Source organism: Pithys albifrons, chromosome 4, assembly GCF_047495875.1.
Source record: "Pithys albifrons albifrons isolate INPA30051 chromosome 4, PitAlb_v1, whole genome shotgun sequence".
NCBI lineage: Eukaryota > Metazoa > Chordata > Aves > Passeriformes > Thamnophilidae > Pithys > Pithys albifrons.
This window is the reverse complement of record NC_092461.1, coordinates 76,811,906-76,830,289: the sequence shown is the minus strand read 5'-3', so window position 1 is coordinate 76,830,289 and position 18,384 is coordinate 76,811,906. Positions and strand designations below refer to the sequence as shown.

Here is an 18,384-nt window from a genome sequence, read left to right as displayed (position 1 = left end):
CTATTACTCTCTTATGGGATAAAATTTACCTGAAAGCAAGGGGGGATACTTCTTCATTAATTTAAATTCAAACAATAGGGTTTATTTTCACCTATAAAATGAATTCTCGTTCTTGCTTGACTAGACTCAAAAGCAGATTGCTTGGAGCGCTTTGGAAAGGAAGCTAATCTTCCAGTGAGGGGGGACAGTGATGTCCTTTGCACCACAGAGTACTCTCGCATTCTGCCTCTTGAAAACGGAGAGGTAAGTGCTTTTAGGAAGATAATGTGTAATCCTGGAAGCCAACAGCATTGCTTTCGCAAGTTTGCTGGAACTAATTTTTCAGCTATGACTGATTGAATCTTCATTAGTAATTCCATAACCAAGGTGAGATTTTGGGAGGGTGACCTGACTCCTCCTATATTTCACCATTCCCTATGGGAGTAGGGGCTACTCAGAGCAACCTGTGTTGATATTTATCATAATTTGGGTATCTCACTGTAGCCATATGCTTTTGAAGGTATTGACTGCATTTTCTGAACACTTCCAATGTGCATGATGGAACTTAGTGCACCAAAGTTGCTGATGTGAGTAAAGGCTGTAGAAACAGATATTCACAATTCAACAATAAGTAACTGTTTAAAAAAAGAATATATAAAAATACTACATGTTTAAAATAAAATACATGTGTTTGGAAAACATTGCTCTGATTTTAGCCATTGTTCCTTGCTAGGTAGAACCATGACTTGTATTATTTGAATGAATGTTAAATGTCTGGCTGTGCTGATGGCTTCTTCTGGCATTCTGCATTTACTCCTGATATGGTTAGAATGCAAATCTAAACTCCTCAAGAGTTATTGGATCTCAGGTTTCATATTAGAATAGAATTTGTTTGTTAACATGCCTGTAAAATTTTCCTAATAAGATACTGTAAAGAAAAATTTCCACAGAAGAACACCGTTAGTGCCATCTCCTATTATATACTCTATGACTGTTTCTGAAGGAATTGTGCTGCAATTGGAACAATCATCATTCCCTTGCTACATGCCTTAGAGTACAGGAGCCATTTGAAAATAGAAATTTGTTATCTGGATGGTTATAAATAAATGAAAGTCTTTTACAAAGCCCTGTACATACACACTTGATTGTTCATTCAATAGAGATCCATGATTACTAGGCTGTTGGCAGTTGTTTCTTTAAAAAAGTATTGGAGCCCTTGTTTTGGAAGTCAGACAAACCTGCTCTCATGTGAGGGGCTTTTCTAAAGCAACACTGTGTACTTTCTTCAAAAGAGCATTAATACGCTTGCAAGCACTGGACCTGGTAACAATAATATTTTCCAGGAATGTTTGTGCCTTAACCCAAAAATAAATGTGCTTTGGGAAAGAGCCAAAACCTGATGTTTTTACTGAGGCTAAACTCCCATTGACACTGTAGACTGTTAAAATAACTGCAACTATTTCTATTGTTTTCTCCTATTAAAACATATACTTTTGGGGTGTTATGCTTTCTGTTTTCTAAAGAGATAGAGGCACTTTTTTCCCCCTTTTTCCCAATGTGCCATAAGGATAATAAGAATTCAGGAAAGTCCAAGACTAACAACACCATTTTTCCCAATATCCTGGCTTCAAGCATGAAATGCCTAGTTGTTCCTGCAAATACGTTCAGAAACAATAGTCAGGTTTTGGATTCTTTTGTTAGATTTGCTCTGTGCCACTATTGGCACTTGCAGTTGATATATTTTAAACAAAATGTGCTTACTTCTTTGTTAGATTGTAGTATCTTTGGTAAATGGCCGCCCAGGAGCAAAAAACTTCACTTATTCCCCTAGTCTTCGAGAGTTCACAAAAGCAACAAACATCCGTCTTCGTTTTCTCAGAACTAATACTCTTCTTGGACACTTGATATCCAAAGCTCAGCGGGACCCCACTGTAACTCGTAGAGTAAGTACTGTTTTCACTGAGATGTGTACACTCAGCAGTCATATGAAGCACGTTAGGGACCAAAAATGGTCTGAATGTTTTAATTGCAACACCCTAACAATGAAATTTATAGTGACCTACCCTTAAATCCCCATCTTTTCTCTGGGTTCATTTGAGACAAGAAGGTAACTGCATCAGCACAGATTTATGGAGGGGAAGTAATGATTAAGGATTTTGTAACAAACCATCTTTATTCCCTGCTTTATAATATAGAAGGAAGTTTGGTGCATCATGGGAACTATAAACAGCCAAAGCAGAAGTATTCTAAACTATCTTATATAGAACTGAGGAACCAAATCTCTTCAACTTGATTTGAAACTACTTTCTGTTATTTATACCCAAAGAAAAAAATTCTGAAAATGGTACCTGAGTTTCTGAAGGAGCAGGAATCAAAGGCCATACTTGTCACTATCCTTCCACAAATTGAGTTGCTGAAGTGTTGTCTGTGGATTTTGGGCTACCCAAGAGCTTGAAGGGCAAAGTCCCACTCCCATTCAGTGGAGAAATGTAAGGAAATTCATCTTCCTTAAGGGAACATGAGACAGAAAATCATATACTTACAGAGATTGCAGGCTTGTATTGTATTGCTATTTTTAACCTTTTCATTTAAAATGAAGATTTGGTAACAATTGGAGGAAACCCTGGGCTGAGGCACTGCACAAAAGGGTGTGAGGGTTTCAACACTGAAAAACATAAAACTATTCCAGTTATTTGATAGCAGTTCCATTAAGTGCCTTTATTGTCTTAAGGAAACTAAGATGTTGCTCACAAGCAGATGTAAATGTGGTACTTAGTTTACTTGGCAAGCAGGACAGCTTTAGTATAAGGAACTTGTGATGTTATCCTAGCCACGGGGTGTAGGATAGATGAATGACTTTACATGTTTTATTAAATTGATAAAGAGAGTGCAAATTTTTATTGTAGAGACTTTCCAAGTTTGTGAAATAGTTAACATTCTTAAGAAAAATCTTTATGTTAAACTTATTACAGAGACAGGTGAAAACTTAGGAATACTAAACAAGTTTGCAGATAACAAAGTTGAGAGGAGCTGTGGACTCCCTCAAAGGCAGAGAGGCCCTGTGGAGAGACGTTGACAAAACAGAGGGGTGGGCAATCACCAGCCATATGAAGTTTAACAGAGGAAAGTGCCAAATTCTGCACCTGGGATGAGACAGCCCTGGATTTACAACATACAGACTGGGGAATGAGATGCTGGAAAGCAGTGCCATGGAAACAAACTGGGATACGGTCAATGGCAAGTTGAACATGAGTCAGCAGTGCCCTGGCAGCCAGGAGGGCCATTGTGTCCTGGGGGGCTTCAGGTACAACATCCCCAGCTGGTCCAGGGAGGAGATTGTCCTGCTCTGCTCTGCCCTGGGGCAGCCGCACCTTGAATATTGTGTGCAGTTTTGGGTGCCACAATATAAGAAAGATATTAAGCCATTAGAGAGTGTCCAGAGGAGGGCAACAAAAATTGTAAAGGCCCCTAATGGGAAGATGAATGAGGAGTGGCTGAGGTCACTTGGTCTGTTCAGCCTGGAGAAGAGACTGAGAGGAGACCTCACTGCAGTTAAAACTTCCTCATGAGGGGAAGAGGAGGGGCAGGCACTGATCTCTTCTCTGTGGTGACCAGTGACAGGACCAGAGGGAATGGCCTGAAGTTGTATCAGAGGAAGTCTAGGTTAGATATTAGAAAAAGGTTCCTTCCCCAGAGGGTGGTTGGGCGCTGGGAGAGGCTCCTCAGGGAAGTGGTCATAGCACCAAGCCTGACAGAGTTCAAGAAACATTTGGACAACACTCAGGCACATGATGTCTCTCTTGTACTAGGGAGCCCAGATCTGGTCACAGCACTGCAGGTGTGGCCTCACTAGTGCTGAGTAGAGAAGGATCACCACTGGGAGAGTGTAGGCTTAGAGGGGTGTATTGTGAATAGAGTGAGCACAGGAAATGTACCTGCATAGCCTTCCAACTCTTTTTCCCTTTGTCCTTCAGTGGTTTTAAGTCTGCCTCTTAAATTTTTCTGAGATGGCATCAAGATTTACAACCAGCTGTCTGTTCCGCCTGGCTATAAGGAGACAAGGAAACAAATTCTGAGCTACAGAGTGTATGCAGAAGTTGATGTGTGTACACACACCAAGTTGAACCATCTAAATTTTTAGCTTCTGTTGCCTGCATGTCTGCAAGGCATGGGGATGAGATACAGAGTGGTTCAACTTCAGATCACATTGTCAAATCTGTCTTGAGTCATGAGAGATTTTGACTGAGCTGGTCATTTTGTTCTTTTTTCAGTATTTAGTGATAGTTTTTGACTGAATGAGGAAACTACGCTGCCCATAACAGCATGTCCTATTTGTTGACCAGACCATAGTCTCACATGCATTGACTGACAGTAATTTACATCTCCATCCTCAAGCTGGCTTGGAACAAGCTTTGGGCTTGGGTACTGGTGACTGTTTAGCTGCTGGGGAATGGAAAACTTCAGCAACATTTGTTTGTTCTGAACTGCACAAGCCTGCTCCTTTCAGGTACCCTATGGGTATTGTCTTTGATTTGGTAGATGTCTCATACTGAGACATTACCATCAACAGAAAGGTTGATTATTGGCTGCCTGATTTGAAGTTTAATAAGCAAGATTTAACATCCTGATGTTGGTATTTCTGCTATAACAGAACTAAGGGAAGACCTATACATCCTTCTTGTGCTTGTTCCACAGTATTACTACAGTATAAAGGACATCAGTATTGGTGGTCGATGTGTTTGTCATGGCCATGCTGAAGAATGTAATGCAAAGAGTGGTGAAAACCAATACCAGTAAGTAAATGGAGCACAGCATTGATTTGAGAAAAATAATAAGAAAGTATTTTCAAATGACCTTTATTTATTATAGAATTATATAGTCTTACAGGGATTTTTTCATTACATTAAAAAAAATAGAATTTGCTAGTGGTTGACAGGAAAAAATGTCAAGAGCCATTGTGTGGGAAATATAATAATAAAAGGTTTTACTTAGACTTTTCTGTTTAATTGAAATAAAAGCTTGGCAATTGAATAATTTCTTAAAAGTCCTTTGTTCTTTTTGGCAAACAATTGTTGTCACCTTACTTCAGGAAGACCATCTCAGGAACAAAATCAGCAAAATTCATAAAGGTAGTGAGCTTTATAACTGAGCTCAGACAAGATTCAATGGCTTTCAATCATTTTTAGAAAAAATGAAACCAAACTGAATTAACTGTTCCCTTTCCTTGTAAAGTTTATGATCTCCACATTGATTTCACAAACAGATCAGACACCTTGGCTCACAGGCTATATGGAAGTAACTGAATAATCAGCCTGTCTAAAACATATTTTAAAAACCTAGTTTAAACCAAGTGCTGCTCTTATCCATGACAGCATTGAAACAATCTTTTATCAGGACAGTGCAATATTTTCAGTTGTGTTTTAATGAAGAGTAAGTGGGGAGATGGGTGCCTTCATTCCAGAAGTCTACACTAGAAAAAAGTAAGTAGAGAAGTTGTAAAATCTACAGGCATAGGATTATTATACTAGAAAATTTTATTGTCCCTTCATTTTTAGACTGCATAGATAAGAGAGGAACATTGAAAAAGGCCTCTTCAGTCTCAAGGTTTGTTTTCCTTCTGGTATTTAGTTGCTGTGCGTGATAGTAAGACCTAGCCCATAATTTAAGCCCGCTCTTTACATAGGCTATTCAACTACATTTGAAAAAATAATTACTTGATGAATAGTGTGGACTATTTCAAAAATAATAGATGAGCATATGACCTTGGTTTATTAAACAGATTGGTAAAATTTTTATAAACAAAGCATAATGAAAAAATTATGAAAGCATGCATATAAAGCTGATAAATATTTTCATTTATTGTAGATCAACAAGCTTGGCCTTGGAAAGAAGCTAAAATAGAGTACATCTAAACTGTTACATATCATCTTGATTTAATATTCTAGAATAGCTTCATAATCCAGTCTATTAAATCCCATTATAAATGTTCTCTCTAAGTAATAATAGACATGTTCAATAAACATGATTAAAGTACTTGTGTTTATTACATGATTATTATGTAATAAACATGATTAAAGTAATCAGTCATGAAGAATTTTATGAAAGTTCCAAAATGTTCTGGTATTACTGGTTGGCCTCTTTACATGTGAGCTTATATCTTGTCCTTTTCACAGTATGTGCAAGTCTTGGACTGCAGTAAAATTAGGGGGGGAAATAATTTTTATTTAAAAATTTAAGAAAAAAACCTTGACATTCAGGTTCATTGAGAGCCTTTTTTTTCTATAGATTTCAATGTGACTGTCAGCATAACACTTGTGGGGAAACCTGTGATCACTGCTGCCCTGGATATAATCAGAAACAATGGCAACCTGCAACAGCTGGGAGCACAAACATGTGTGAACGTGAGTAGCTGAAAAGTTGATGGGTTAAGAGGAATATTGACAAGGGGGTGGGAATTAGCTGTAGCACACTTGTTCATGGAATATAACCAGCATGCTGCATGTTTTAACACCTTTTTTAGTTTAGAGAGAATTATTTATGCTTTACTTTCTTACAAAGCAGTGAAAATACTAATTTGTGTGAGCATATGACAGGAGTAAAAGTGGAAGCCATCTTACAGTTCATTAAGTCAACATCTCTCCCCAGTCATAGCTGTCTGCTGACAGGTTGTGGATCCCCCCAGCAGAGCAGAGACTATAGGCATCTTGTACAATTCCAACATTTTTCTCCCCATCATCCAGCCCTTTAGTGTTCAGGTTGCAGAGAGATTGCTCAGGGCTACCATTGCTTACAGGTGCATGAGCTGCCCTCCCCTCTCATGCTGATGGTTGCCCCTCACTGACCATCTGTCACTGAGCACAAAGGTGTTCCTGGCGGGAAGTCCTGGTGATCCCACACTTGTACCTCTTCCCATTCTTGTAGTTGGGAGGTTGGAGTGTGTTAGCCCCACAGACTGAGTAGTCAGGCTGGAGAAGCCCACACATTTGCCTTTCTCCCACCCCTATGTTTCATTCTTTTGTTAAAGAAAATGTCGGCACAGACTCTCTTTTGATGATGGATATGTACTGTCATGTAGGCAATTAAATGCCACCCTGACTCCCGATCCTGTCCAATCTCGGGAGCTAAGCAGGGGCAGCCCTGGTTAATACTTGAATGGGAAACCTCCTGGGAGTACCGGGGGCTGTAGGTTCTAGTCCTGAGGACTTCACTGTCACTGTCCAAGCTCGCTCGGCCGTGGCAGATGAACCTTAGGAGCAAAGGGTGGGGCCAGTTTCACCCACGCTGTGCCTCATCTAAAAAATCCACTGCACAGGCTTGAAGGACACACCCATGTGGGTAGAGCCCTTCCCAAATCTTTGTTCGTGAAGCCATGATGATGATGATGATGTACTGTCACTCACGTGTGTTTTACATCCCTCTGGCCAGAAACCAGATAGTGTGGTACAGAAAGTATTGCCATCTCTGTACACAGCCATTTCCTATGTGTCTGACTGAATTTATTTTTCTTGTCTGCCTTTCCTGAGAGTAGCATAGCCAGGGGATACAAACTGTTAACAGGAGGAGAACCTTATTTGAAAGCTGAAGAGATGTACCTATATAATTAGTTTGAGGAATAAAGAGATGACTTATTTAATGAAGACTGCAGTACTAAAACTTGGGAGGGGGAAGGGAGGTTGTGCGCGATTGAAATGTTCAATAGGAGCTAGGCGTGTTGGGACACAATTTTTCAACAATATTTGAAACCTCATTCAAGTTCCTCTCTTTGAAAGGAAAACATTTCCTGCCAGAAAGGATAGACAATGAGCAAAGATCATGTCATGTTTTTTAAAGAATGAATTTATAGGATATCATCTACAGGATTCAGAGCCAAAACAACTTTGTTTCTAACTACCTCTGAAAAAAATAGCCTTTTTTAGTATGGATTGCTCCTAGCAGTTGAGATGATTTGTTGAGAGCATTTACCAGGTGCAGACCTCTTTTGCTGATAGCCAGCAGTGAAGCCATTAAAGCAACGTTGTTACTTTCCAGAAGCTTGAGGTTCCTTGAGAGAAACTAATTGAAAAAGGTTGGTGGGAGCTTATAGGGATCAGCCCAACGTTTTGTTATGAGTTTCCCTGTACTGTACAGGACAGCAAATGGCCCTAAGTGGTGAAAACATGCTTGATGAGGTAGAAGAGGTTTTTATTCCCCTCTGAGAGAACATACTAGAGTCAGAGGAAGTAATTTCTCGTTGCTATTAGAAGACGTGTGAGCTGTAGCCAGCAGACAGTTTGGCCCTAGAGGCAAGAGAGTAATTATTTACATTGTAAATATAGACATATATTTTTTATATTCTCTTCTTTCCTTTTCTGACTTAATATCTTGAACCAGCATCTCATTTTTGCAATATTTTATTTTCTTGAAGAATTGTATGAGTCAAAAACCCCAAAGATCTTTATAGGCTATCACAACCTGGCCAGGAAACCCTGTCCTGACCTGTCTGGTTTCCTGTCAGCAGACCATAAGGGAATCTGATGGCAGACCAGCACCTTAGCTGTATGTTTGTTATTTTCCAGGAAAAGGTTTCCTTGTCCACAGCTGTTCAGATACAGGGTCATAGAGAAGATACAGAGAATTATCCAGTTCCTTTCTCTTCTCTGTATGTTCATGTAGCAAGGCATGGAGACTCATTTGTTCCTGAATTGTGCTCCCAGTTGTGCCAGGTGCTTGGAATAGAGTTTGGAAGAACCACCTCCTGTATGCTTCCCTCATGACAAAGAAAAAACGGCCAGGGACCTTAACTTCCATAACCCATTGCCTTCCAGAGTATAGTATCCCCAGGTCCAGATGAAGGGAGGATTTCCCTAAACATGAAGTAATAGTTTTATCAAGTCAAAACTTCATGAATTTCCTAGGAAGGTTTCTCTGGAGTGCTGCAATTAAAGTAGATGTGATTAAAAGCTCAACTAGCACACAGATGCTTGAGGAAGCCTTTTTTACTTGATGCATTCTTTCAAAGAAATTCCTGTTGTTCCTCTCCAGTAAGAAAAAAAGAGGACATGGGATGAGCTTATGGAAAAACCATGGCCATGCCCTTTGGTTTATTCTGTTTGATTGCTGTTATGTTTGGCTACTACTCCAAACTGTATTACAGTTCTGGAAGATTTCAGTGAGGATAGGAAGAGCTTTACATCACCGATGGGAAGGGATTAGTGTTAACTAAGATGAGATACAAATAACTGATCTGAAGGAAATTAGATAAATTATTTTCTGCATAAATTCATCACCCTTTACTCAAACAGTATTTGCAGGGACTATTCAATATAGAGCTATTTTTCGGGTTAATTTTCTTTTCAAGCAAGGCACCAACATTGGACTGGCCCTGAAATTTATGTTGCCAGGCCTTTTTGCCAAAGGTAACAGCAAAGTTCTTCTGGGATTAAGGTCTCCCACCATGATATGAGGAGATTGATGAGGTGGGTGAGGCTGTTGTACCTGCAAGCAAAGCCTCATGGGTATCTCTTGGTCTCTTCTGAGCACTGCATTATTAACATCTCTTAGAAGGACTTAAAAGTATAGTAGAACATGTATGTAGAGATGGATTCAGAGCATCTCTGAGTTCTGCTGTTACCTTTGTTTGGCTTACCAGAAAGGAAAAAGTAAAGGAAAGGAGCTAACCACAAATGACTGAAAGTAGTTTGTCACAGTGAAGGCTATAAACAACCATGCACTGGGGACATGGGTTATCTCAGTCAGCCATTTCCACCCTTTTCTGAATAATAACAACAACAACAGTATTGTTGCCGGTGGTACTGTTCTTCATACTTCTTGTATTCACAATTCTTAGGAAGTAGAATTAACCCATACTTAAAACTTCTCCATTCAGAAGACAGCAGCTGGGTAAATCTATAGCCAAATTTGCTGGTGTATCTGTATCTACAGCCATATATGAGGGTTCTTTGGTGTAGGTCTTTTTGTTTAAATGTGTGTATCTTATTCATAATTGTTTATTTTAAATAAAGGTTTAGTGCACCCAGCATCAGCCCAGATGTATTTTTTAAACATGAAAAAATGGAATAAGCATTTGAACATGTTTTTGATAATTTTAAAAAACTGCTGTAACCATTCTTCGGGAGCTTCCTAGCTCTGCATTTATACAGAACTATATAGTTTTGAGATGGTACAACTGTTGCCTCCTGTGATAAGCCTAGCAGCACTTTTTCTTAATGGCTATATGACTGTATTATGTTTCTGGTATGAAAATCCAGTTGTTGATAGGTAAATGTGCATTTGAGTATACTTCTACATGCCTAAGTACACACATAAAAACCCAAGTTTGTTTTCCACCTCTGCTACATTACTGAATTCCAACATTATAAAGAAATGTTACTTTTTGGAATGACTTGGAGTGTTACTTTTTCAGCCTGCAATTGCCATGGACATGCCATTGATTGCTACTATGATGCTGATGTTGATCAGCGTCGAGAAAGCTTAAACATCCATGGGCATTATGAAGGTGGAGGAGTCTGCATTAACTGCCAGGTAAGAAGATAATTTTGATCAGTTTAAATAAATGGCAATTGAAGAAGGGCAACTGGAGTGGAGCTATGTCTATGACAATTGTTTTGGGACTGATCAGTCTTGATAGGTGCATTTTTCTGGTGATGTTACTTGTACTCAAAACATGGAAAAAGGCATGTAAGAATAATTTACATTGTGCAACAATACTTGTTAATGTGTAAAAGACACATAGAAATTGTATTCTCAGTCCTCTGTGATTCAAATAAAACCACACAATGTAACACTTCAATCAACTATAAAAGCATTTCCCTGCTTAATAGAAGGAAGTAATATTAACCACATAAAACACCAGCTCAGGCCAGCTGGTCCCTTACTGCAGCAAAACACAAGAGGACTCTTCCTCAGCAGCAGAAGTAAAGGAGGATCTAGACTATACCAAGATGGAAACTTAGAGGTATTGGAAAAGCACATAATCATAGAAGGAACCTCTGGAAGTCGTCTGGGTTAGTATTCCACTCAAACCAAGGCTAGATGCAAAATGATATCTGGTTGCACTGAGAAATACCCAGTTGACTTCTGAAAATATCCAAGGATGCACATTACACGGACCCTGGGTAATCTTTTACAGCACTTAATCACATGGTAAAGGGATTTTTGTTACTGTTCAGTAGGAATTTCCCCAATGGCAACTTGTGATAGTTGGCTTTTGGACTTATGCACTTTTGCAGTGCATGTCTGAGAAGAGTTGCTTCTGTCATATTTGTAACTCCCTCTTAGGTAGAGGAAAACTTCCTTGGGCACCTCTGTCCTCCTTGAACATCTCTTTTTCAAACCACCCAAAATCATTCCCTCAGTTTCCCCTTGAATGTCATAAGCTCCAGCTCAGATGTAGATGTCAGAGACTTTACAATGTATCTGTCATAAATGGATAGCAGGTTCTTAGAAAGAGAAAGAATGTCTCTCATTCTGAGTAACTTTTGTTCTACTTTGGCTGATTACTATGAGGAAAGATCATAAAAGGCTCTGATAAACTTGATCTAATCTTAGGCTTATCTTTGCTTTGAGTGGAACTCAACCACTTGACCTCCTGAGGTCCTTTTCAACCTGAGTTATTAATTGGCTCAGTGACTTCATGGTTAAATACATCCAGACTTATTTGGAAGTCTTGTCTTCCTTTTTATTGTCCAGTCATCTGGTGCATGGTGTGTGGTGACAAGCAGCAGACCAGAATGTTGCATCACAGGAAATTGTCATCAAGTCTATGCTCCTGTGAAACCTATGCTTCATAATTTAAGTATTACCATGCTGTGCATTTAAGGAACAAAAAAAGGAAATATCCAGTATAGAGTTCTCCTTATTTTTGCCATAATTGAATCAGATATTGTCCAAAAGGCAGGCAGAAGAGGGTAGAGCTATTTTTACTAGCATGGATAGAAGAAATGCTCTTTGTTTTCCAACTGACATTTCTTTGCAGAACTTTTTTTTCTTGCAGTCTAGTAAGAGTCATCATGTTGGTCCTTTCTTTCAGCTCTTTGTTCATGAAAGAACATTTCATTTATATTGCTTCCAGGATAGAAAAGAGCCAAAGTAGTCTAAATCTACAAGTCCTGGTTATATGACTATTATGAATTGTATGTAATTAATTTTGTGGAAGTAAATTTGTATTAAATGAGTTTACCATAAATCTAAATACAGAATGTTTTTGTTTTGGTTTGGTTTGGTTTGGTTTTGGGGTTTTTTTATGGATAAATCACAAGAATTTTAATTTACTTTTTCTGTTTCTGTTAAGAGGGAAGAAGTGTTAGGATGAATGAAGAAGTGATAGAATGGAAATGTTGCATAAAAAGATACATTCAGTTTCTTTAGAATCTGATAACAAGGGAGCTCTGGAAATCACATAGTCCAACTCCCTAGTCAGAGCAGGCCTATAGATCACGTTGCTCAGGATCTTGTTCATCCAAGCTTTGAACGCCTCCAAGGATTGGAATGGCACAACCACTCATGGCAACCTGTTTCAGTGTTGGACTGCCTTAATGATAAGTTTTTCCCCCAATATCTATTTGAAATTTTCCGTATTCCAATCTGTGCCTGTTGCCACTCATCATATTGCTTATCAAAGGTATTATCACACTGTCCTCATTCCCTCTGTATTCTCTGGATCTCCTGCCCCAATGAGCAATGGGCTCCCATTAGCATTTCTTTTGCTGCTGCAGTACTCCTAGAAACCTTTCTTTTTGTACTTCACCTTCCTTGCTAGTTTTAACTCCAGCTAAGCTTTAGCTCTCCTAACTCCACTCCTGTATGTTTGGGCAATGTCTTTGTGTTGCCACCACATAGCCTGTCCCTGCTTCCACCTTCTGTGCACTTTGAATTTGAGATCAATCAGAGACTCTTTGTTTCTGTGTGCTGGCCTTCTGCCATACCTCCACGTTTGAAAGAACTTTTCTAAGATAGGTGTCCATGAGAATCAATTAACTCTCTTCATCCCCTTTCCCCACCAGGACACTTTCACACAGGACTTTGCCAAGCAGATGTCTGGAGAAGCCAGAATCTGATTTTCTGAAGCTTAGGACTGTAATTCTGCTGTTTGTCTTGCTTATCTCAGGATCTTAAAATACATGGTCTTCCTTGTTAGTGGGTGTTAGTTGGTGCAGAGCATCTCCCCTAAGTGGTTTGTGAACATCTGCATCAGAAATTGTCTTTCATACATTCAGAATAATTTCTGGATTGCTTGCACCTTGCTGCATTTCCCTTCTGACAGATACCAACATGATTAGAGTTATCTGTATTATCTGTAGTTATCTGAGTAACAAAGCTTTCTCTAGTTCCCTAAAGAAGGTTGCATTTGCCTTCTTGTTCAGGTGGTCTGTAACAGACACCTACTGTGTCTGTTGTGTATCAGCTGTGCTGATCAGTCCTCTGATCTTTACTTTCAAGCTCTGCACAGGTTAATGACCTGCCCCCAAGCTCCAGGGAGAGGCCCAGGCAGTCTCCACAGCTCCAGACCTGGAGAGTGGCATCTTCTTCCTGAAGCTTTGTCTGGGCTGGGGCCTCTGATGTGCCACTGGAGTTAGCACTAGTAATCTCTAAAGATTGTGCAGTGTCTTGGGTGCCCTGTTCATGAACTGCCTGCTAGTCCTTCTAGTAAATGCTGGGTCTGTGCTCAGCCCTGAATTACAGCACTACCTAAGGAGGAACTAAACAGCAAGTAGGAAGTGGAGGAAACTGCTTTGGTTGCTCCAGGGTAAAGTTTCTTTCTCTGGTTCCCTGCCCCACGCATCTGCGAGCTCATCAGGGTGCCTTGTGACCATGAGTTACTGAAGTGGTACTTGCCGTTGCTGTTGCACACTCCTGCTGCCCCAGTGCAGGAGAGAGCTTTGCTGCACAAGTTGAAATACACTGAAGACTGTATTTACAAGGCAATCACAAATTTTTGCTGTAGTTCAAATTACATAGGACTTTTTTTCTAAAGCATGTATTTATAGAGAGATGCACTTTTCTAATGGAAAAATATGTTTTGTGCTGACTGGACTGATCAGGTTTTGATTTATTTTGATATTGCTGATGTTAGACCCAGGGTAAGCAAAAAATTGATATATAGTATGAGGAAAAATGCGTGATGCCATTGCGTGAATGATATATATATTATGATAAGAAAGCAGCATTAAAAGAGATATCATGATATAAAGAGATTTTTTCCCAAAGAATTTTTAAGTAGTTCTTTTTTTATAGTGTTTGAAAGATAAATTTCAGTTGCTTTATGCAAGAATACCATGGTTTAGAAGCCTGTAGAGAACAGGTAGTTGAAGAATGCCACATGATGATTGCAGTCTTTAGTGCAGTCATATTCCACTTTTTCCTGTGCTGATCCTTTATTAGTTGTATATAGAAACAGTGTCAAGGATGTTATTGTTTCTTAATTCTTCCAAGTTCCTTGTTTTACCTCATGCTCTCCTTTTGTTTTATTTTGCACAGCATAACACAGCTGGTATTAACTGTGAGAAATGTGCAAAAGGTTACTATCGTCCTTATGGTGTTCCAGTGAATGCTCCTGATGGCTGTATACGTGAGTCTTTCTCTACAGGGTATTTTCTTGTGGTGGCTTGGGGGTTTTTGGCTACAGTAAAGGCATAAGATATATCTTCTGGGGAGGAAAAATGAAAGAGTGGCCAAAAGATTCTGGAGAAAAACTTCAAATGACTTTCTGTGTTGCTTATACCTTTTTAATTATAATATTCTCAACTGATGTGGCATATGAGCATAAAGCTTCAGTCCAGCAGCCGGACAATAGGAGGAAGTAATCCATAAAAGCCTACTGAGGAGGTAGGATCACAGAAACCTGAGGTGCTGCTGCACACCCCACAGTGGGGGGGACCTCAGGACCTCTAGGGACCCACTCTCATCTCTTCTCATGATCTTGCTTTTCTTACCTCTCTAATGTACATGTGAGGCATCCTTTAGCTCTTGGTCACTTGAAAAATTTATTCTGTAGCTTGAAAGGTCACAAAGATCACTCCCCTGATTTTATGCAATGCTGAACCTATTGACTAATAAGCGATGCAATAGGTTAATTACTAATAGAACATTTGAAAAAGAACTGAGTATAGGTAAGAGATAAGGGTTGGATTACAAACAGGCTGAAGGATTTATCTCACAGGTAGGAAATTACAGTTCTGTTGCATTTGGGTATTGAAATGAATGAGAAGTCAACAAGGCTGTGGCAATAATGCTGCGTGTAATGCGTAAGGGAAGGTGGATGGAGTGCAGTGCTTAGCCTAGACCATGGAGAGAGATGAGTGGTTGCCACAGAAGAGATAATTGCTGCAGTGCTGTGGTTAATAACGTGCAGCTTTTGGAATTAAAAAACCCTAATTGCTCTAAGGAAATAACATGGGGTTTGCTTCTAAGGTGATATAAAGTATTTGGGAAATATGTAGGTGCATGAAAATGTTAATTCTTTAAATAATGAGTCATTCACAACTGCAAATCTGTTGTTATAATGCCATTATGCACTGCTGTTAAAAAGCAAATTACTATTTTCCAAAGAGTGCCTATTTGCTGATCCTTTTATTAAGCCTGCAGTTGTAACTTGGAGCATGCAGAGGGCTGTGAGGAAGGGTCTGGCCGCTGCTTCTGTAAGGAGAATTTCCAGGGAGAGAATTGTGAACGCTGCGCCGATGGATTCTATGGTTATCCATTTTGTGTCTGTAAGTATACAAGTAAAAATGCCTCTTTTTCTGTATTTTAAATACATACTAAAAAATTAGGGGTTTTCATCACACTTGACTTGGTTAAAGAGCATCTGGCATTTCAGCTTCATGTGTTTGCATGTTCTGATAAATCAATTATTATAATACTGAAGAGAGTTGGATTTATTTAACAAAATGATAGTGACTTGAAAATCAAAGAGATTGTGCTGCATTCTCACAATTCTGCACTCATTTAAGACATCAAGTCTACAGCATATCTCTCACTTAATCATGAAATCCAGTCCTAAAACCCTGAACAAATTGTTTAAACATCTGTCAGGGTCTTTAGGTATAAAGACCACTGGGACTAACAAGTAGAGTGTGACTGTAGTGAGAGAGAGGGGAGAAAATAGACATGTGTTCTCCTTGACACCTCCTAGGGTTTGGAACTTGCATATCTGATAAACAACCCTTTTCCCACAAAAATTATATATAAAATAACCAAGAAGAAATGTAAATCAGAATTGTATTTGCTGCATAAAAACAATAAAAATTGTAAAAATGCATTGGTGGGATGGTTTGTGCCCTCTGGAGAAAGAAGTCTGTTTCTGACAGCTGATAAAACAGGTGTTGTTCTGGGGCAAGATTTGAGTTCTGACTAAAACAGAGGTACGATGATAAAAATGCAAGAAGAGGGAAAACAATATAAAACAAAGGAAAAAACCTGTAAAAATTGAATGTTGTTTGAATTCAATGGCTGTAATAGAATAAATCCTGTCTGTACAGTGCGTTCCAGATTATCGCATCTTATGTATCTCCTTGACTGAAATTCAACATATTTAAGTAAATTCAGCTCAGGTAGCCATTGGTCTAAGTCCCACTGATGTTTGTAGTTCATTGAGTTTGGATCCCATCTTAATGCAGAAATGTTTGAGTGGGAAAGACATTCTAACAATCTGGAGGATTCTCAAATAAAAGCTCACAAAGTGTACTGTATATGTCATGAATTCTGGCAGTTCATGTAGGAAGTGGTAATGTCACATAGAAGGAGATGGACTTTCAGCTGGAAGCAGGAAATGTGAAGTAAATACGGAGCTCCCTAGATAGTTCTCCTAACACTGTCTGGTGTAAGAAAACTTTCTGCATGAAAGCATAGGGAGCAACCTAGTGTAATTTCCAAATGATGTCCAGCCTTTCATACTGTTCTTTTGAGAAGTTTGTGCCTGAATTGGAAATAAAAAGTAAAATGTTTCTTACCCTGTTCGTAACTGAAAGAAAACTAAGCTGAAATCCTATGAATATCATGCTGTCTGTATTGACAGGAGATGACTTCTTTGTTTGTCATTATTTTTAATGAAATGAATTTGTCTGTTTCAAATAAACCTCATTGTTTCTTTTGTTTTGAAGATACTCCTGTATATCCTTTGACTTCTCCAATTCCAAGAGATGCTGTGGCTGGTGACATAATAGGCAAGTTCTTGGTAGTTTTGTTTCCCCATTGTACTGTTTTCAACTCATGTTGCTGTTTTGCACTGTTTCAGTGGTGTCTGCTCTTTCCTAGAATCATGGAATCATTTAGGTTGGTCTTTCATGGAGATTTATGTAGTAATTTTGCCACTATTGGTATTTATCTTTCAGATAACCTTTGCTCTTGCCAGAAGTTCATCATATGGTCATGTTCATATTAAACAGTTTAGTGGGCTAGTTCCAGAAAGAGTTATGGATCAAAATAGCTTTGACCAGCCTCTGGCAAATATCTGCAGGAGGGGCTGACCATCTTGTTCGGTGCTCTTACAAACAGATCCATCAAGACTTTCTGACACGTACAAGTTTCTGACACGACAGCCCTTGATTTGTGGTGTAAATCTCTTCTATAATGCTAAGGCCTCTGCCTCAGGACTGTCCTCATTGACCTGGCAAATTGTACATTGCCCTTGGCAATGAAGGACTTTGATTTCTAAGAGAGCTACATATTTTTCATCTAGCCAACTGCAAAGCTGCTTGAAATCCATACAATGATTCCTTTGGTGGGCTTATATTTTTTAGTATATGTTATCACACTGCAGAATAGGGACATCATCACAGCTAGCACTTAATCACTTACATACTACTGATGCATGGCAGGATTAATGACTTAAAACCCCCTTGTAACCTTTCTCATATCACAAAATCAACATTCTTACCTTCATTTTCTATTAGGTTTAATAAAACTGGAATTTATGTTGACAAGTGAAAAAGTGTTTTCTTCCCTGAATGTAGAAGGCACTTAGATATAAGCAGACAGTACAAATCTTATGTACTTATTTACAAGTCCCAGTTATTTTTTTGCAGGTGTCCACAGATGTCATCACAAACCACAAAGCCTCAGTCTCCTGTACCACTTTTCTCCTTTGTACTGCAACTAAAATAATTGCCCTGGTAGGCCTCTGGGTATGCTTTCTTGCATATCCCCTTCTCTCACAAATTTTTAAAAGGAAGGAGAAAGAAAACTCCGAAGGAAAATTAATAAATATAACAGGAGAAAACAAATCTTGAGCTACTTACATTTTCAATGAGCAGCATCTGAAGGCATAAGAAAGGCAACTGCCTCCAAGTCAAAGCTTCTATATACAAGCTGTAAATCTGTGCTGGCAGACTAAGCACAATTACAGATTATTGTTTTTTTTTAATGAGATTTGTGTGTAAGGCTCATGCAAATAGTTTTCTCAGTTCAAGA

The 18,384-nt window shown here is 39.0% G+C and overlaps 1 protein-coding gene across 3 annotated transcripts in view; it reads left to right on the top strand.

The window, feature by feature from the left end:
- LAMA3 (laminin subunit alpha 3) overlaps positions 1 to 18,384 on the top strand; it is a 115,315-nt gene that overhangs the window by 17,740 nt on the left and 79,191 nt on the right. For all 3 annotated transcript variants that reach the window (XM_071554662.1, XM_071554661.1, XM_071554660.1), the window contains exons 4-11: positions 125 to 243; positions 1,752 to 1,922; positions 4,675 to 4,772; positions 6,265 to 6,380; positions 10,382 to 10,500; positions 14,455 to 14,545; positions 15,555 to 15,686; positions 17,076 to 17,138. In XM_071554662.1, coding sequence (XP_071410763.1) covers positions 125 to 243; positions 1,752 to 1,922; positions 4,675 to 4,772; positions 6,265 to 6,380; positions 10,382 to 10,500; positions 14,455 to 14,545; positions 15,555 to 15,686; positions 17,076 to 17,138 — 909 coding nt within the window. The remainder of the gene's footprint in view (positions 1 to 124; positions 244 to 1,751; positions 1,923 to 4,674; positions 4,773 to 6,264; positions 6,381 to 10,381; positions 10,501 to 14,454; positions 14,546 to 15,554; positions 15,687 to 17,075; positions 17,139 to 18,384) is intronic.